We start from the raw sequence: 21,158 nt of genomic DNA on the forward strand, positions 1-21,158 counted from the left end.
CTTTCTGGTGCTAGGGAGTACATGTGTGCACCACGTCCCAGATTTCTGTGCATACTGGCAAGCACCCCACCAACAAACAACCTCAGGCCTCATTACAGCTTTTCTATAGCTGAGATTGAGGCAGGAGGAAGTCAGACAGCCCAGTCAGTGGGGCAAATGAAGAATTAGGCACCCTCTTTAGGGCAGCAGACAATGCTAGAGAAAGACCTGTGACTGCCTCCTGAAGCCTCCTTTGCTGTCCAAATATATAAAGCCTCCATTCCAGGGTTCCAAGGTAAACCCAGATAGGCAAACAAGCACAGTAAGGACTGTCCACCCCACAGCAGCTTAGTCCCACTTCAGGAGGCTCTGGCAGCCAATCACTTGACCTATGAGAGACTAAACTGCTACCATAGCCTGACCTTCTTTTCCCCATTTTACATAATGGCCTTCTCATGCTGATTTACAGATGTCTGGCTTAAACTGCATACTGTACAAGTAATCCTTGAGAGCCAGTTGTTCCAACCTGACCACAGGAAGGATGTCTGTCACACTCCAGAGTGCACACCTGCCCACAAATCCTATCCTGCTTCAGGACCATCTAACCATGAGTTCAGAACTCAAATTCTCTAATCACATCCCAGTTCCAGGAAGCAAGAACTTCAATTATTCAACATAACCCCTTCAGTTCTAATAGTCACTGGCTACTTAGGGCAGTTAGCAGAACTGAGGCACTGGTAGAGATCCTGCCAGACTTCTGTGCCAATAACCATTAATTGCCCCCGGTCACAAGAAGCAGGAGCTGGGATGATAGCTTACTCAGAAGACAAAACAGGTCAAGCCCACCTTGGGCAACTTAGTGACACCTTAACAATACAAAGACTATCAGCCCAAAGTCAAAATAGGGCTGGGGACATAGCTCAATGGCAAGTGCTTGCTTAGCAGACCACATGAGGCCCTGGGTTCAATCCACAGTACCAGTTTAAACAAAAAGGACTCTCAAGGTGACTGCGTAAAAATAACAGGTATTTTCTCCAAAGCCTTATGAAGGTACCAGAGTCCAGAGATTGTGTGATGCCCTGACACTCTTCCAAGAGCCCTCACATACAGTATTTTAAGAGGAAACATGCCTAAACTCAGAGAACATGAATGTGGAACATAATCTACCTATACTGTGATGGAAGCCATGCTGTGTGTGCAGTGCCTGAGCTAGAAGGACTAAAGATAATGGTATCAGGAGAAAAGGAAGCCACCATACATCGCCTAGCTACTGCTCAGAAATGCAACTGCACTGAGGCTTCTAGACAAGGGCCACAGCAGAGCTCACCGCTGAATTATTTACTTCTACTTCAGCAAGTACACACAGCTCATTCTGGGAGGCAGGAGGACGTTTCTGAGAAAAACTGTGACCAAATAATCTTAAGTTTTATTTAAATAACCTCCAGTGAGAACACAGTAGACTAATCAACCATATCCTCACCACCAATTCACCTCATCAGGGAGGTGTGCCTCTCAATGGAGACGGCTTTGGCCTCGACCCCGACCAGCTGCTGGGGGAGCATCCACAGTGGAGCGGGGGTTCTTGATAGTCTCATCCACAGATACAATAAGGCATGCAGCCTCAGATGCTGCTGTCAGGGCATTGATGCGCACCATGGCTGGCTCCCACACGAAGGCCTGGAAGTTGTCGGCGATGTCCTCATTGTTGATGTCCACCCCATACCACATACCCCCCTGAAAGAGAGGGAAGCACTTTGGAACTATTTTCTTCCCGCACACCTTCCAAAGGACTCAACTGCCAGAAATTTTGAATTGATGGCACTTTCCCACGGGAATCCGAGGGCAATGGCACCCTTCCCCACCTGCCAACACCTGCTTCCAACTCTGGGTATGCTGACCACAAGCACCTAGGCCCTCCCAGGCAACTGCTGTTTCCAGGTGTGCCAGGAGGGAGTTGTCTACTTCGCCTGGCAGTGACCATATTCCCAGACAGCACATACCTAAGAGCCTACCCTCACTTGTCCAATCCCTGGATCCCAAAGAGAGCAGAGAACTACCTGTGCATGCCGAGCCCGCAGCTTGTTAAGGATGTTTGTGGCATCGAAGCCAGCATTGTCACATAGCTGTCGTGGAATAATTTCCAGGGCCTTGGCATATGCCCCGATCAACAGCTGCTGTTTCCCTGGAATGGTCCTTGAGTAATCCCGCAGGTATTTGGAGAGCTCCATCTCAATGGCCCCACCACCAGCCACCACAGAGTCATTCTGCAGAAACCAAATAGCTCACAATGTAGTGGCCCAGGTCCAGGCTTCAAGTTGGGCCACACAGCAAATCCTCCAGCCCAGAAAATGCCCAAAACGCGAATACTGGCTTGTTCTGTCCCTTCCCCAAACCCCAGATGCCCAGACTCAGTCAGCCAGTATCCAGCACATCCCAACTTCAACCACAGGAACTGAAATGTCACTGTCAAGGCCAACCATAGCTTGGGCGTGGTGATGTCAGGAGGACAGCTGAATAGATCAGCCCCAGCTTATTAACTAGTTTTAGCCTTTAAAACATCATGGCCTATGCCGGTCAGTGGTGGTGGTGCACACCTTTAATCCCAACACTCAGGAGGCAGAGGCAGACAGGACTCTATGAGTTTGAAGCCAACCTGGACTAGAGAGCGATAGCCAAGGCTACAAAGAAACCCTGTCTCAAAATTAAAAAAAACAAACAAACAAACAACTAACTAAACCAAACCAACCAACCAAAACCAGCATGGCCTATATATGAGGCTGAGTTATTTCTCCATGATTTGTAGGGGGAAATCAAAGCCCAACATGCCACCTAGGAAGGACAGGTTACATGAAATCCAAGATTTTACCAGCTCTAGTTAGGGGACTGTATAGGCAAGAGGCATCATCCCAGTACCTTGATGGCCCTCCTCACGATCATGATGGCATCATGCAGGGACCGCTCTGTCTCCTCCATAAACTGCTCAGCCCCACCACGGAGGATAATGGTACATGTCTTGGCCTTAGGGCAGCCAGTGAAGAAATTGTACCTGTGTCCAGGATGTAACGGTGCACACATGAATTGCTGCCACCTTGTTGTCTGATCTTCCTGCCAAGCCCTCCCAAGAGGGAGCAGTGCTTGTTCACTTGGACTGTCAATCCTAACCTTGAAAGTATTTTCTGAGGCAGGACTGGGGTGGTACCATTAGAGCTTGTGGAATCAGATCTAAGATCCAACTAGAACTACTTCCCTCCTGTGACACTATGCCTGAGCTCTTTATCCACCCCTCCACCCAGTAGCACCTTGAAAAAGGAACAGTACAAGCCACATACCACACCCAGAACTTGACAAAAAAAGGGTTGGGCAGACCCAAGCAGTTCTTGGGTGCTGAGCCCACAGGCTTACCTCTCGCCTCCAATTTGGGTCTCTTCAAACACCTGGCAGTGGCCCAGCACATCTGGATTCAGAGAATTCACACTGGTCTGGATTGAGCCTCCACAGGCCTGAGGAGCAAGGAAAACATCAATGAGGCCAATTGGCAACCTGAGACCCACTCAATAAGCCAGTTTCCATGCTGAATCTGCCACAGAATCTTAAGAGCCCAACTTTACCCTAGCCTCTAGATGATCCCTACCACCTCTCAAAAAGATGAAATCAAAACAGAACCAAACACACAAAAGGCAAAAGGGTCTAGTTCAAAGGAGATAGAGATCTGCTGTCTAGTGCTCTGGGTTCAGCAACTCTACTCAGGAGCAGACACCAAGAGGGAAAGCCCTCGCTGGAAGCAACACCCACTGAGCCTGACCCACTGAGCAGAGTGCTGCTGTGTGGCACCTACTTCCTGACCTGTCTTGGTCAGTGAATTCAAAGCAGTTTCTATTTTTGGGTATAGACAGTCTATTCTATTACATCAGGGACAGAAGAAAACAATCCAGGGCCACAAAGGATAAGTAGCAGTCTATGAAGTTTTGCTTACCATCATTGTCCTCTTCAGATCCTCCTCTGGCACTCGGCCAGCACAGAACATGTCCCTATCAGCAAAGTACTGGGTGGCCACATCCCCAATGGGGAGTTTGGACAAGATGACTTTGGCTCCAGACTGATGGATCTTCTCTAACTTGTCGTAGAGAATGTTCCACTCAGCATCAACAATTGCCTGGTAATCCTAGAGACCCCCAAAAAGATGAGGATGTTTGGGGATGAAAGTTGGTGTATATGACAGGCTAAGGCTAACCCAACTCCTTCCCCCACAGAAAACATGCTGACTGTCTGGGAATTAAGAGGGGCCAACAGTCCAAACACATAAGGACCATTAAAAGCAACCACTTAACACTTTCAAACACAAACAAACATACAGAGTAATTTCAAGGAGGGAGTTTGCCTAGGGATTTCCCAATATGATCTCTCCCACCACAAAGGCCACTCTGTGCTGGAAAACACTGCTACCTAGAGGCAGCCTTGGGAACCACAATGGGAGGAACATAGTTCACAAGACTAGAAAGGAAGGAGACTGGTTTAGTCCAAGAGAATCACAATAGAGGCAAGCTTGTCATCCCAGCTACTCAGGACCGAGGGAGGAAGATTATAGATTCAAGGCAAGCCTGAGAAACTTAACAACACTTGTCTCAAAATAAAAATTTAAAAATAGTCAGGCAAGCCTGGGGTAGTGGTGCACACCTTTAATGTGAGGCCAACCTGGTCTACAGATCGAGTTCCAGGACAAACAGAGCTATATAATGAGACCCTGTCTCAAAAAAAGGTAGGGGGAGGGCACTGGGAGTGGTGGTGTACACCTTTAATCCCAGCACTTGAGAGGCAGAGGCAGGACCTGTGTTTGAGGCTAGCCTGGTGGTCTTCAGAGCAAGTTCCAGGACAGCCTGGGCTGCACAGAGAAACACTGTCTTAAAATACAAAAGTTAAAAGGGGCTAGGGACTAGGGGTGTAGCTCAGTAGTAAAGCCCTACTTAATGCATATCAGCCTTACTATGGATAAGAGAATAAAACAAAACAAAAGTTTCAGGCAAGCTGGAGGGCTCATCCCCCTAGGAGGCAGAGCATAGCTGCTCAATAGGTTTTCACATTCAAACTACCCCAGGTAGAAGTCAAAGAGAATAAAGTAGAAAATTAGTGGGCTAAGTATGCAGATGTGGGCGCGGACAGAAGCAAGATCAAGTGCCCACAGGAACCTGAGAAACTGAGCTGGCTCTTAGCAACCTAGAGATTGGAGGCCCTTACCCAGAAAGTTGCTGGCCTCCTCACCCCTGCGAAGCGGGGAGCCTACCTCCACTGTGTGGACTCTGATTTCAGCATTATCTTTCTCTGCTTTCAGCTCGAGCTCAACATTTAAGAGGGCGATCTTGGGGTTCTTATACTTCTTGGGCTGCATTTCAAACCCAGCATAAGAGAAAGTCTTCTTGAATGCAACACCAGCCACCAGCTGAGACTCCTGGTTAAAGACAGACAGCTCAATGGTTTAGTTACAGCCAGAAATCCAATCAATCTATGAACAGAGAAGAGTAAACCCCACTCTTCACTACTGTGATAGTCCTATCCATCATCATCACAAAATTTGGGACTAACCCATCTTTTAAATTTTAAGTGACATAGAACGTACTTTAGTTGCCCCTTTACGGTGAGATAGCATTCAATTTGAACAGAGACAAGCATGGTAAAAGGTATCTACCTGGTTGAGCTCTACAGCTGGCTGAAGTAGCCACCAGAGGACAACCGCCTATACACAGCACTGCCAACAAAGGAGCAGATGGGTAGGGGAAAGGCAGACACTGTGCCATGATTCCACCTCACCTTCAAGTCTTCTTATTGCCTGAACACATGAAGTATACACACTGGAGCCTGCACGCTTCCTTAGTAGCTGTCACTGTGGCTCTTCACCCATCAACCCCTCCAGTTACTGCTATCAAAGGAGCAGTCTCTGGACTGCCGAACACCTCTAGGATTTATCTTTGGAGAATTCACAAGTAATTTGTCTCAATCAATCCCTCCATACACCCCGAGACTAACACAGGGAAACAGCATTCTAAAGTGGCACAGGTCCATGCTCCCATCCTGATGATAAGCAAACAGATTCTTGCATTCTCCCTTCATCCATACTGTGAACTCTGCTCTCACGTCAAGTTGTCTGCTGTCTAGGGAGGCCACAACAGGCTCACCTCTAGGGCTCCACCCTGCACTTTCTTGATGCCAATCATTTTAAGCTGCAGCAACTCATCAAGCATCATCACAGCATCAACCACCATCTTGGCGAAGAAGGCCTTCTGCTGAGAGATCAGCTTGGAACTCAGGGCTGTCATCGCACACTTCTCCAGCATCTTCCTCTGTTCTCTGGAGCACAGGAGGAACTGACAGTGAGCTTCTTCCCTGACTCTACTAGAGCATGAGAGTGGTGCACTGCATACAATACTCTATACATATTAACCATTAGACAGTGTGTCCGAAAACTACATTTGACAAAAGCAGTTATCAACCCATCATTTAAACAAAAATCTACCTTAGCAGCTATACACATCACCTCATTACTTTTTCCTTTAACCCAAAACCACCCACCCCTCTCCACCTGTTACCTTTTCTATCATTAGGGTAGATTTTCAGCCACAGACAGCAGATGCAATCACCTCCACCCCACCCACCCCAGTGCCAGCTCTTTCATGGTGCATAGCCAAGGGTCTGACAAAAACTCAACAGCCTTCTGCCCAGAGACTGCAACATGCTTATACACCCAATCTGGCCACAAAATAGCAAGGCTCTGACAAAGCCCATTGGACACTTACACTTTATCTTGCTTCTTCACAGTCACAGCAATCTCTTTGATCTTGTCAACAGCCTGCCAAGAACACAAGTTGAGTGGGTCTTATGCTAAACACAGAACAGTGAAGTGGACCCAATAGTGCTAAGATCCTAAGCATATCTCCAGGGCCTGGAGCTGCCTAGGAAAATGGAAAGCTCTGCCACCTTGAAAACTCTCAGTTGGAAGGGTAGGGCAGGTACAGTGTTCTGAAGAATCACCAGGCACTTCCAGGCCCTGTCTCTGGGACTGACAAGAACATGAGGACAATGCAGTTGAAACAGACCGGTTGCTAGGTTAGGCCAAGCCTCTGGCTTACAAGTGGACAACTTCTAGCACTTTATAGTAAGGCCTACAGGGATTAAGTGACATGTCACAAGTCACAGTAAAAACCAAGCTATCTTAAGGTACCTGATAAAAAACCAAATTGTACCATCTCAAAAAACTAAAACAAACAATGTACGCATGAAAACCGTCATGAGCCAGGTGTAGCAGCATACACTACCTGCAATCCTACACTCAGGTGGAGGTGGGAGGATCAAGCAAATTCAAGGCCAGCTTAGGCTACATCAGATTATCTCAAAAAAAAAAAAAAAACAAAAAAACAAAAAAACAAAACAAAACAAAAAAAAACCCAAACAAACAAAAAAAAAAAGAAAAAAAGAAATTGGCTGTCCAGTGCCAAACGATCAGCCCTGAAAATATACAAGTGATATTCTATATTATATGGCCTCAATAGGTTCTATTTAAGAATACACATATGCAGTAACAAGAGGCCATGAACTGGAAGGAGAGTGATGAGTACATGAGAGGGTTTGAAGGGAGAAATGCTGTGTAAGTAAAATACAATCTCAAGGAAAAAAAGTTGAAAAAAGTAAAAGAAAAAATAAAGATTGCATTTAGTAGACACATTAAGATGTCCCTATTTTGTACACTCGAAATAATTAAAACCAGCTCTCACCTAAAAAGAGCCTATGCCTACAAAACAAGTCTACCAGTCTTAGTCTATCCCATCAAACAGCTACTAAAGGGCAGAATGGGAAGATGGCTGGAATGCCCGGGTAGCCCTGCTCTGTGCGGTTTCTTCACACCCAGGAAAGGCAGTAGCCTAACAGAAATGTGAGGGCCAGGTTCTAGATCAAGAGAGCCGATTTTGTAGTCCATACCAGCTGGGTGGCTGTGCGGAAAGCTCGGATGATGATCTGAGGGTGCAAACCTTCCTCCACATAGGGCTTCACCTGCTTCAGAAACTCGGCAGCCAGCAGGGTCACTGAGGTGGTGCCATCACCAACCTAGAAGACATGTTTTCTGCTATTCAGGGAATGAAGCTCTGCAAATCATTTTTTGGCAACTTAGCAACTTAAAGTGAATACTTTAAATTGGGTGACAAACTTTTTCCAGAAACCCATATGTTTTGCAACAAAAATGGAAAGGTTAGAGTGTCTAGGGAATCAGCCTTTCTCAGATGGCTTTGAAGTACAAAGTTAATTCCCTAGACAGCACCATTCTCCAGAAAGCCCAGGGACAGTCCACTCTCAGGATACAAACCTGCAGACCAGTCAGGAGAAACTTTACTGTCTTAGTTAAGAGTTACTATTGCGGGGTTGGGGATTTAGCTCAGTGGTAGAGCGCTTGCCTAGCAAGGTTCGATCCTCAGCTCAAGAAAAAAAAAAAAAGAAAAGAAAAGAAAAGAAAGAAAAAGAAAAAGAGTTACTATTGCTGTAATGAGACACCAAAGGAACTGGGGGAGGAAAGAGCCTATTTGGTCTACACTTCCCACATCACAGTTCATCATCAAAGGAGTCTGGATGGACACACAAGCAGGGCAGGGACCTGGAAAGAGGAGCTAAAGCAGAAGCCCCAAGAGTGATGTTTGCTGGTGTGCTCCTCATGGCTTGCTCAGCCTGCTTTCTTATAGAAGGCAGGACTACCTGCTCAAAGGTAATATCATCCACAATGGGCTGGGCCCTCCCCATCAATCACTAATTAAGAAAATGCCTATAGGCCTGCTTACAGCCTGATCTTATTGAGGCTCCCTCCTTCTCCAATGATTCCAGCTTGTGTCAAGTGACGTAAACTAGCCAGTGCACTTTACTATATACAAAGTTAGTAAGAAATACAGCACATGACAAATAACTACAGTACCAAGAAGAAATAAATAAACATTCCTTAAAAATCTTTTTATTTCAAAAGTCAAGTGGCAGCAAGCAGCCCATGCCTTTGATCTCAGCACCTGGGAGGCAGAGGCAACAGATCTCTGTGAGTTTTGAGGCCAGGCTGGTCTACAGAGCTAATTCCAGGACAGGCAGGGATACACAGAGAAACCTTGTCTCAAAAAACCATAAATAAAAAAATAAATAATAAAAAATTTTAGAATATATATATACACACAGTTGAGCACCTAAGTGCAGGTGCCCACAAGACCAGAGGTGTCAAACTCTCTGAAGCTAGCTAGAGTCAGGTAGTTGTGAGGCAGAAGTACACAAACCCCTAGAACTGGCCAAAATGCTCAAACACTATTTGGAAGAGCGGGTTTCTAGTCTGCTAATCTTTCTCAGTTTTTCTGCGCTGCAGTTTAGTACTTGTTTATGTATATGGGTGTCTTGTCTGTCTGTCTGTGTATCACCTGTGTGCCTAGTATCACAGAAGCCAGAAGAGGGCGTCAAATCCTCTGGACTGCCTTAGAGGCAGTTGTTAACCACCATGAGTGCTGAGAACTGAATCTGGGTCTTCTGGAAGAACAACCAGTGTTCTTACCTGCTGAGCCATCCATCTCTCCAGCCCCTGACTGTCTTTCAATGAGAGAAAGTAAGATCATTACAAAAGCGGCTAACTTCTCCTTGGGAATGAACTCCTTTTTCCACTCACACGTTCCCTATGTAAAATAAGAATACTCAATAGGAAGGCAAACACTCCGAGGAAGGAAGGGAGCTGCTACGTGTCTCACAAGAAGCATGCATTACTTCCTTGCTGAAGATAATTAACAAAGCCCTCAAGACACACCTCCACATCCCTATTCTGCAGCACTCCAAAGTACAAAGCTTGCTCTCCACATTTACTACCCAGACTTTAGCATCAAAACTGATGTTTACAAAGACAGACTGGTGGCTGACAGTGAAACGGACACTTGAAACTGGCTGGAAGGATAACTTATGTGCACTTTACACACACAGCAGGATGGAAACCTGTGTCTCCAATCCCATTTGACAAAGTGGTAAGCATGAATAACAGAAAAAACCGCTCGCAGGCCCAATCTAAATTAGAGCACTTAGACTCAGTCTCCAGAACGCAGACCTGGAGACAGTTGCCATCCACAATGGATAAATGGATAGGAAATAGCACATGCAGAATTATAGCTTTAAAGGTTATTTAATCATAGACTGGGTGTGGTGCCACATGCTGAATGGGAGGCAGAGGCAGCAGGATCTCTGTGAGTTCAAGGCCAGCCTGATCTACAGAGCCAGCTATAGGATAGCCAAAACTACAGAGGGCCCCTACCTCAAAAACCAAAAACAATAATAATTAAAAAAAATTTTTTTAATTGTAACTCTTTTTATATGCAAAGCAGTTAGACAACTATAATTTTAGACCTAAAAAAAAAGAACTTCAGTGAAGAGTGAGGCATTGAAGGAGACATTGTGCTCCAGCCTCCACTTAAGTTTCTATGACTGACTTTCCTACCTCAGCGTCTTGGGATTTGGCAATGTCCACTAAGGTCTTTGCTGCAGGATGGACGACATCAAGGAGTTTCAGAATTGTGGCCCCATCATTAGAAATCGTTGCCTTGCCTTAAGAGAGAAAACAGTAACAGTTAAAAACCCCTTTTTTAATCCTGTTTACGGACCTGGACTCCACATACACTTTTTCTTGGGATTGGGTGACAAGCTTTTAAATACCATGGACTCTTGATTTCTTTTGAGTCCAGGCTAACTGAACAGAGTAATGTTTTAAATAGCCAAGCATGCAGTGTGCAAGTCATCTTTGGAGGCTAATGCAGAACATCCAGTTTGAGGCTAGCCTGGGCTATACTGTCTCAAAATAAGAGTAACTCCGAAAATATTTTGAACACAACTGACTTTCTAGTATCTCACGACAATACAACATAGACACCTTAAAGGGCAATTTTGTCCTGTGTTAGCAACATGTTACAATGAGAGGGGACCCCAGAGAAAACCAGTTTCTTAAAAATAAAGAAATAAAAAGATTTCCCGTTTTAATTATGTATATATGAGTACATGTACGTGAGCATGCATGCAGGGGCCCTCAGAAGTCAGAGACGGCATCAGAACTCCAGGGACTGGAATTTCAGAGGCAGTTAAGAGCTGCCTGACATAGGTGCTAGAACTGGTCACCTGAAAGAGCAGCAAGCTCTCCTAACCACTGAGGCATCTTTCTCTCTAGCCCCCAGTTCAATCTATGTCTCTGGGCCACACTTTCCTGGAAGGCAATAGACTCCTGAGCCCAGATCCTCCCACAGATCCCCACAAGGTTTCTACATTCAAGGCCGTGCATACAGTTTCACAGATCCTTAGGAGACCCTACAAGCAATGGGATTTCTGATGGCAACCCTAAGCCCCAAATACCCCATAGGCACCTCTACCCCTTCACAAAGCCCCGAGGAGCCATGAAGACTTACCTCGACCATCCACAATAAGCTTGTCCATGCCACGAGGACCCAGTGTGGTTCTTACAGCCTCAGCAACCACCTGGCAGGCACTGATGTTACTCACAAGCTGAGGGATGCCTTGGGAGCTATCAGTCCCTTCTTTCAGCAGGATAACTGGTGTGGGCTGGAGAAAAGAGAGCAAATGACTGCTTTTAATCATCATCTGCTACTTGAGACTCACAGAACAGTGGGGAGTGAAGGTGATCCCAATTCTACCATGGCAGAGTTATCTGCACCCTTTTAAAGCACAGTCCCCTGTTACCCAGACTGACTCCCCAACCACACCTACCGCTAGAGGTACTGCCGATACTGAAATCTAAACAATAAATTATGCTTTCTGGTGTCCACATGATCCAGTATGGCCCTTTCAACTTTTGACATTGTCCTGTGCTTCATAACTGGGTCACAGCACATAGCACAAAAAGAGCAGGTTCACCTTTTCATATACTGCCCCCCCCCAATAAAATACACACTGGTTTGTGTTAGAGAAGCAGAGGATAACTGGTATGAAAACTGAGACACTGTCCTGGAGATGACCAGAAAGGAAGCTTTACCAGAGACCTCAGCTTGAGTGTAGCAAGACAAAAAGCATGTTTATCTTACATTAAAGTGGCATCACACAGCAATGCTGTCATCTCTCATACCCATTCCAAAATGCTCCCAAGTAACTTGGTAATTTTTGCCTTTCTCTTTAGCATTGGCCCAGAAGGGTTAACATCCCTGCATGGGCTTTCTGTGCACAACCACTCTAGAAACCATAGAAGGTAGGAATGCTGCTTGTTCAAAGGCCTGCTTGGAGACTGTACTGCTTAGTTCTTTGTTAACACAAGCCAGGATCATTTGGGAAGAGAAATAGCAATTGAGAAAACGCCACCATCAGACTGACCTGTGGAAATGTCGATAGGGCATTTTCTTAATTAATGATTGATGTGGGAGAGCCCTGGCCCCTAGGAGTAGCACCACCCTTGGGCAGGTGGTCCTGGTTGTTTTAAGGAAGCAGGCTGAGCAAGGCAGAGGAACAAGAGTCAGCAATGTTCCTCCACATCCTCTGCTTCAGTCTGTTCTGCCATGCCTTTAAGTGGCCTGTAAGCTGGAAGATGAAATACGCCTCGCCCCCCCAGTTGATGACATCACTGTGGTGGTTGAATGAGAATATGGCCCCTGAGGGCCCATGTTTGACCGCTCTGTCTCAGCGAGTACTGTTGGGGAAGAACCAGTTTGACCGCTCTGTCTCAGCGAGTAAACTGTTGGGGAAGAACCAGTTTGAACGCTCTGTCTCAGCGAGTAAACTGTTGGGGAAGAACCAGTTTGAATGCTCTGTCTCAGTGAGTACTGTTGGGGAAGAACCAGTTTGAATGCTCTGTCTCAGCGAGTAAACTGTTGGGGAAGAACCAGTTTGAATGCTCTGTCTCAGCGAGTAAACTGTTGGGGAAGAACCAGTTTGAATGCTCTGTCTCAGCGAGTAAACTGTTGGGGAAGAACCAATTTGAATGCTCTGTCTCAGTGAGTAAACTGTTGGGGAAGAACCAGGTGTGTCACTGGCTTTCAGGTTTCAAAAGTCCAGATCAGGTCCAGTGTCTCTCCCCCTGCCTGCTGCCTGTGGATCAGGATGTAGCTCTCAGCTACTTCTCTGGTGCCATGCCTGCCTGCCACCATGCTCCTCACCATGATAATCATGGACTCACCCTCTGAAACTGTAAGCAAACTCCCAGTTAAATGCTTTTTTCTATAGGCTGCCTTGGTGTGGTGTCTCTTCACAGCAATAGAACAGTAATGAAGGCAGAAATGCTGTTTAATCAGCAACAGAAACCCAACAGGACAGGATCTTTCCTCCAGTGTCCGGGAAATAGCATGGACAATGAAATAGTTGACAAACCATAGATCCCCATAGCTACACCTGAGCCTTCAGAAACAAGTGGTGAGCAAGGTCATCTTCTCAGTACTAGACTAACTCTGTATGTCAAACAAGTAATTAGAAGGAACACCATCTCAGCACATTCACAGCTCTTTGTTAGTAGCTACAACCGAAATTTACTTTTTACTTTACAGTGCAATAAAAATGCCATTGTCTCCAGCCAGGCGGTGGTAGTGCACGCCTTTAATCCCAGCACTTGGGAGGCAGAGCCAGGCGGATCTCAAGGCCAACCTGGGCTACAGTGTGACAGAGTGAGTTCCAGGAAAGACGCAAAGCTACATAGAGAAACCCTGTCTCGGAAAAGAAAAAAAAGAAAATGCCATTGTCTCCTTGCTCACTTCAGATACTGTCCCCATCTAAAAATACGAAGTAAAGGAATCATATTCTGTAATCTAATAATCTATGAGCCTAAGTAACTGAGAAACTTCTGGAAGAGGTGGAGCCTGTGGAGCAAAATGGCGCTGTCCACCTTACTGCTCCAGAAAACTTACTGTTTTCATGGCTGCTGGGCCCTGCCTGGCTCCAGAGCTGTTCTTCAACAGGGTCAAAGTTCTATGTCGGGAGCCAGCCAATGCCAAACCTAACTGGCTGAAAGTTGGGCTGACCTTGGGCGCCATGGTTTTCCTGTGGGTTTATCTCATCAAACAACATAATGAAGATGTTTTGGAGTATAAAAGAAGTGGATTGGAATAAACTCTGGAAAGGTTAATATAGTCTGCTTCATATGATGATCATGGTCATTCCTCTGAATTCACCCATCCGTTGAGTTGTGGATATGAGGAAAAAAGTTATATGTGAATGTGTATCAGTTAAATTAACACGTGCATTTTACAATATTGAACAAATAAAAATACTCATGTTCTTTAAAAAAAAAAAAAAAAAAAAAAAAAGTTTAACTCCTTTGGCCAAAATGGCTGATGGCAAATTAAGAGGATTCCTGGAATAAAGCTGAAGAGTTGAGCAGGAAGTTAACCATAGATACTTACTTGAGATCAGCCATGGCAAGCTCAGGCTGTGTTCCTACTTAGAAAGGAAGCTCTGGAAAATCCGTCAGCAAGAACGACACACTGTGAATCACCTTAAGTCACTCCAGAAAATGACTGCAGGTAAGATACAACATGCAGATGTATAAAAGGGTTCTGGAAGTATGGCCCATGAATGAATGAGGGTTAGTCACTACACCTTTTAAAAGAATATTTACCAGGTGGTGATGGCGTACACCTTTAATCTCAGCACTGGAGAGGCAAAGGCAGGAAGATCTCTGTGAGTTTGAGGCCAGACTGGTCTACACAGCTAGTTCTAGAACAGCCAGGACTACACAGAGAAATCGTCTTGGAAAAAGAAGGAAAAAAAAAAAAAGAGTATTTGTTGCAGGACATAGTGGTGCACACATGTAAGCCCACTAATGAGCTAAGCTGAGGCAGTATGATCATTCTATGTTCTAAGCCTGTCTGGGCTACATAAAGAGATCCTATCTCAAAAACAAACAAAACCCCAAATAATTTACAGAGCAAAGAAACAACACTAAAAGTTGAAAGTGGGAACTGAACAGATGGCTCAGCAATTAGGAATACACACTGCTCTTACAGAGGACCTGAGTTTGATCCCAGCACCCATGTCTGATGGCTCACAACCACCTGTTATTGAAGTTGCAAGGCCAACGCCTCTGGCCTCCACGGGCATTGACACTTACATGTACATACCCACATACAACACAACATATGTACATAATTAAAAGTAAATCCTTACAAGGGAGGTTTGCAGCAGTAGGCCAAAAAGCCAAGAAAGCATGGAGTACATTTCAAGGGGCCCTCAGAGCAAATAACACCACCCAAGACTGTTACATACAGCAAAGCTGTCTTCTAAAACTGCAGGAGAAAAAAGAACAATTCAAGTAGCACATGACCACCAGCAGTAGTTTCCTAATTTGAGTCTTTCTACTGACACATGCCATTTTCCGTTTTGGTCATTTTATCTTCCTTGGTTTCTCTCATCAAGTTCCATTTTAGTGTCATCAGAAGTATTTGCATGTATTTCCACATGGCTGTTCAGATGTGGTAAGGCTGTTTATTGACTATCACCGGGAATTGGACCCACTGACAGAGCAGGTCTGCTTGTTGACTTTTAAATAGTTTGGGAAGGTGCTGAAGTGACGTTAAGAACTATAATCTGTGCACAGATGGCAAAACTGCATTCCTGACTTAGTTAGGGTTACGACAGCTGTGATAAAACTCCACGAACAAAAACAAGTTGGGGAGGAAAGAGTCTATTTAGCTTAAGCTTCCACATCACTATTCATCACTGAAGGAAGTCAGGACAGGAACTCAAAACAGGGCAGGAACGTAGGGGCAGGAGATGATGCAGAGGCCACGGGGGGGGGGGGGGGGGGGGGGAATGAGCTTATTCAGCCTGCTTTCTTACAGAATCCAGGACCACCAGCCCAGGGATGGCAGCACCCACAATTGACTGGTCTCTCCTACATCAATCATGAAGAAAATGCTCTACAGGCTTGCCTACAGTCCACTCTTAGGGAGGTATTTTCTCACTTGGGGTTCCCTCCTGTCAAATGACTCTAGCTTGTGTCAAGTTGATTGATACAAACTAGCCACGCAAGACAATTGTGAACGATAACTGCCTACCAAAGAACTCTAGGCTAGCAAGGGCAAAACCTTGGCAGAGCTGCAAGTGGGCAATAAAGGTCCCACCAAGTCAGGCCAAGTGTTAGTGGCATCATGAAAGATGCCTTTGTACACAGGCAGCTGACAGAGAATGTAGCAGATACCCCCAGGGGCCTAGATAAGTTTCCAGGCAAAAGATTTATGTCTACCAATTGGCTCAGGGGAGTGCCCAGAATGGGAAACTAAAGCAAAAGGGAAGAGGGGCACTGGTCCATGGAGGGGCGTACATACTTTGTACCAAGAGCTATAGGCATTCACTGGACTTACACACGTCAGACTGAGTGCTCCAAGTCCACTACAATCACTGCCATGAGGCAGTGGTAGCTACCTTTGCTTAGAATTACACAGAACAGACCCTGCTCCAGCTCCAAGCCCCCAACACACCTATGGCCAGTCAACTCACTCCACCTCTCCTGATGCCTGTATTAATCTGCTGCACACTGCAGCCAGAGACCCCACTGTCTGAGAGTACTACAGTTAGGGGCCTCAGAAGGAGCTGTCCAAGTTTCCGCAGTCATGTAGATTCCCTGCTGGATGTCCCCTTGTGTTTGCAGTATGTGGGCTGGACACAGATAAGGCTTCTAAAGTGGGAGGGGTAGCGGCAGAAACTGAGCTTTCTCTGCACCAAGAACTTACTTTTCATAGCACCTCATCTCCTGTATGGAACCTTGCTAAGTGCAGACCTCCTTTCTCTCCTCTCTGCTGTTACTGAATCCTGTGGCTGTCATCCAGGGGCCTCATTCTATGCAGGCACTGTAGTGGGGCTGTGCTCTCTCCACCTTGCCTCTCAACTCCAGTGGGTGTTAGGTCTGGAAATGACCTGGGTCAGAGTCTCTGCTCCCAACTTTCTTTTTTCTTTCTTAAAGGCTAGGCTTACAGAACTACACCTTTTTAAACATATAATTTTAGGAGAAACAGAATACGAGTCAACTTTTTGTTAGGTTATTTCATAAACATTTTTTTGAACCATGTGAGCAGCACAGGCACATATGCTACAGGTCAATGGCAAGACATACTAGGTTATTTCATAAACATTTTTTTGAACCATGTGAGCAGCACAGGCACATATGCTACAGGTCAATGGCAAGACATACGACAGCGTGAGCTCCACCTGAGAACTGATCAGAAACGTGTCTTGCTGCATCCCAGACCCAAGGAAACAGGGCCTGAATTTCAGAAAGAGCAAGTGGATACATGTACCCTAAGCTTGAAAACACTACATACAGTTCATATGTGCAAAAGCAAAGGGCCTACAATTGAGTCTCAGCTGGTAAATGGTGTACTTTACCAGATCTCAGACAATGTGAAAAAAGCATGGTTTCGGCCCAACATGACTGACAGAAACATGGGATCCAACAAGCAGAGTTGTCTAAAAAAGAAATTGCTTGGGGCTGGGAAGATGGCTCAGCAATTACAAGTACTGGTTGCTCTTCCCGAAGACTGGGGTTTGACTTCAGCACTCACATGACAGCTCATAAGCACCTGTAACCCTTCTAGGCACCAGGCACACACACACCTGCATGCAGGCAAAACTCCCATACAACTGAAATAAAATTTTTAAAAAAGGAATTGTTCAAGCAAGGTATTAGCAGTTCACTGAGATAGAAATGAAGATGCACCCAGTACCACACACTATAGCCTATCTTGGTTACAGAGCCACTGTCTTTAGTGAATGAAGACTGGTATCAGGGTGCTGGCCTCAAAATTGTATGCACAAGTCACAGAACCTACAAGACAGCTGTAAGCCAATAAAAACCAATTTTTTCTTTCTTTTATCTCCCCCCGTCAGGTTCCTCTGTGTAGCGCTTGCTGTCCTGAACCTCACTTGGTAGCCCAGGCTGGCCTCAAACACACAGAGATCTGCCTGCCTCTGCCTCCTGAGTGCTGGGATTAAAGGAGTGCGCCACCACTGCCTGGTTCAAAGTAAAACAACCAGCTGCAGGCAAGCAGACATGCAAAAGAAAGAAAGAGTAAAAGCAGTAATAAACAAAGTTGCTCTCCGAGGACAGCGAATTTGATTCCCAATACCACAACCATCTGTAACTCCAGCTCCAAGAGTGCATCCAATGGTCTCTTATGACTTCCACAGGTACCTACATAAATGTATATACACACATGTCCACATGAGTGAATACACACACACACAAATCTTAAAAAAAAAAAAAAAAAAAAAAATGCCCACCAAAAGATAAGAAATACTTTAAAGAATATACATCAATCCACTAAAACTAGTTATGTATAAGAGGAAGAGTTCCAGGATAGCTAGAGATACACCAAGAAACTCTCTCGAAAAACCAAAGGGGGGGTGGTGGCACAAAAGGGTTTATTTTAGCTTACAAATCCAGGTTATAGTCTGCTACTTGGGTGTTGTGGGGGTGTGGTGTCATGTAACCTGCAGGTCAAGATCAGAGAAAAATGAATGTGTGCATGCGGTTCGCTTGCTAGTGCTCACCTAGCTTTCTTCTCTTATACAGTCCAGGACGCCACGCTCAGGGAATGGTGCCACCCATAGTGGGCTGGGTCTTTCCATATCAATTAAAGAACCCAGACAATCAATTCCCCACAGACCAAACTGATCTAGACAATCCCTCATTGAGACTTTCTTCCCAGGTGATTCCGAGTTGTGCCAAGCTGACAAAACTCATCACCACAGTGGGCTACACACTGACTTCCAGACAAGCCTTGAGCTACAAAAGAAGACAAGCCTGCTATTAAAAATAAATAAAAGTCTCAGGGGCTGGAGAGATGGCTCAGCGGTTACGAGCACTGGCTGATCTTCCAAAGGTCCTGAGTTCAATTCCCAGCAACCACATCTATAATGGGATCTGATACCCTATGCTAGTGTGCAGGCATTCATGGACAGAGCACTCCTATCTAAAAAAAATAAAATAAAATAAAAACATAAATAAAATTTGGAAAAGAAAAAGAAAATCTCAGGCTATAGTTAAGTGGTAGAACAATCAAATGAGGCCTTAGGTTCAATTCCCAGTACCCAAAAAAATAAAAGCCAGGTTTGGGGATTTAGCTCAGTTGTAGAGCACTTGCCTAGCAAGCGCAAGGCCCTGGGTTCGGTCCTCAGCTCTGGCAATGAATGAATGAATGAATGAATAAATAAATAAATAAATGCCATTACCATTAGACCTGGTGATCTATAAAAGACCAGACAACCTGAGACCAGTCTGTTAGCAGCATGGTGGACTCACATTTTAAGAAAGGAGATAGCCAGAAGGCAAACAAAACAAGCAGATAGGGCAAGAATAATCAATTCAGGTAAAACACAAACGTAGTGTCTGTGCCTTTTGACGAAAGGTTTGCTATTTGTTTGGGGGCTGGGTGGGCTCAGATCTCTGGGCCCTGGCCATGCTATGCAAACGATATACATTAGGTCATATCTGCAGCCCTGATGTTTTATTGTAGCACATTAAGAGGCTCGGTTTTACTCCTCAGCTCTGGTCCTTGTCAACCAAATCAATTTCAAGAATTAGTGACGTTGAAAACAGACTTTGAAAAGGGACAGTGCTAGGGGAACATGGACATGCTTCTGTAAGGGTTCCTTCTACTGAGTAGGAGCTGCAATCACAAAGCATTTATTCGGTAACAGGGAGAACGCCATACAGGTCATCAGTGTGGACTCTGGAGACAAGAAGCTGCAAAGGGCCAAGGATTGACGCCAAAAAGCAAAAATTAATGCGTGAACTGGTGCCAAGTGCACAGGAATCTGGAGTTGGCGTTGCTCTCATTAACAACTGAGGTTTATCATACACAGGAAGGTCTGATGAAGGACCGCTATAAGGAGACCTTTAAGAGACTCCTGCCTAAGGCACTCAGGTCTTCCCATCCCTGTTGCTGTGTACCTCAACTGCTGCCCTTATCCAGCATGCAGCTAGCTGGGCCTGTACATTTCAGGAGACATTAAGAATGCACCCGCTGGACGACTGAGCGAACAAACGGGTTCCAACAGGAAAGAAGGATCCTGTGTCCCCGCATGCGGCAGCCGGGCTGAGAATATGCGGGAACGCAAGCGACCACAGTGCCATGCAGGGCGCCACTCGGCCCAACCCAAAGACTCTCCTGCTGCCTCTGAGCGCTCGAGAAGCTCGGCCTTTACTTCTGCACTTCCCAGGGCAGCGAAACATACTCTCAACCCGCACTCGGTTCCAAAAACCCAAGTGATCACTACGGGGAAGGGGGCTGAAATGGCCCTGAATCACCGTGGGACCCGTAGTCTCGGGGCCCAGTGGAGCCGCGAGCCCCAGTCGGCTCTCATCAACCGCTCCAGTTCCGGGCCGCGGCCGCCCACAGGCAAGGGGTGGGAGCCGGCCTCTGCAGACTCCCGGCAAGGAGGGCCCGGACCCCACGGCCGTGGATGGCAACGGATACGCGAGGAGCTACTCACCATCATCTTGGAAGCCGCTTCAAGGGCTCGCAACTCGTCTGTTCTCGGCCTCGGAACCGCCCACCCAAGCCCACAATGCTCCGCGCCGGAGAAGTCCCCAGAAGCTTCTGGCTAGATGTAGGCCCGGGAGAGGAAGGAGACGGACCACTTCCGCCACTCTATGGTTAGCTACAACCGAGGTGGCCGGCTAGAGGAGTCGGAGGCCCCAGGGGCGCTCTAGGACCTGGTGTTTGCTATGGTGGGGTCATCGAGTTTCGATGTGCTTTTGCACTGTGAGGGCGCAGTCGGGTCCCACTTCGGCCCGCGTCCCTGGATACCATGACAGACAAGCGAGGAAATGTCAACACTGAACGCCGGTTGTGGGAAGCACCTTAAGTGAGCGAGCTCACGGCACCCACACAGCTCCGTGCCGTCGGAGCTCTGTGCGTTTCCCACGTAGCCTGGGAAGTTGAGGTGTCCCGGGTCACAGGTGCGCAGCCCCCGAGCGCGGGAAACCTGTCCGGGCGGCGTCTGGCCCTGCAGCGCCTCCTGTCGGCCGCGGCTCCGCCCTGCGGCCAGAGGAGGGTGAGGACGCGCGCGGCCCCAGCGTGAAGCCAGCCTCAGGCAGGGAGGATATCCGAGCATCCCGCACGTCTGTCCCCGCGAGCCGCCCACCCTCGGGTCGGGAGCCGCACCTATACAGAGGAGCGCGGGGGCGGGGCTGCGAACTGCAGTTGCTATTAAGA

At 46.5% G+C, this 21,158-nt stretch overlaps 1 protein-coding gene across 1 annotated transcript; it reads right to left on the reverse strand.

The window, feature by feature from the left end:
* Window positions 1-1,383: 1,383 nt before the first annotated feature.
* On the reverse strand, window positions 1,384-20,510 carry Cct7 (chaperonin containing TCP1 subunit 7). Its single transcript, XM_036180482.1, has 12 exons — window positions 20,434-20,510; window positions 11,415-11,568; window positions 10,460-10,566; window positions 7,945-8,070; window positions 6,765-6,817; window positions 6,147-6,318; window positions 5,258-5,422; window positions 3,953-4,141; window positions 3,382-3,479; window positions 2,893-3,025; window positions 2,037-2,243; window positions 1,384-1,713 (listed from the first exon to the last, which is right to left on the reverse strand). Exons 1-12 carry the CDS (start codon window positions 20,437-20,439, stop codon window positions 1,492-1,494), a joined length of 1,632 nt encoding a protein of 543 aa, XP_036036375.1. The 5' UTR covers window positions 20,440-20,510; the 3' UTR covers window positions 1,384-1,491.
* Between the last annotated feature and the right edge of the window lie 648 nt (window positions 20,511-21,158).

Source organism: Onychomys torridus, chromosome 3 (assembly GCF_903995425.1).
Source record: "Onychomys torridus chromosome 3, mOncTor1.1, whole genome shotgun sequence".
NCBI classification, from domain to species: Eukaryota; Metazoa; Chordata; class Mammalia; order Rodentia; family Cricetidae; genus Onychomys; species Onychomys torridus.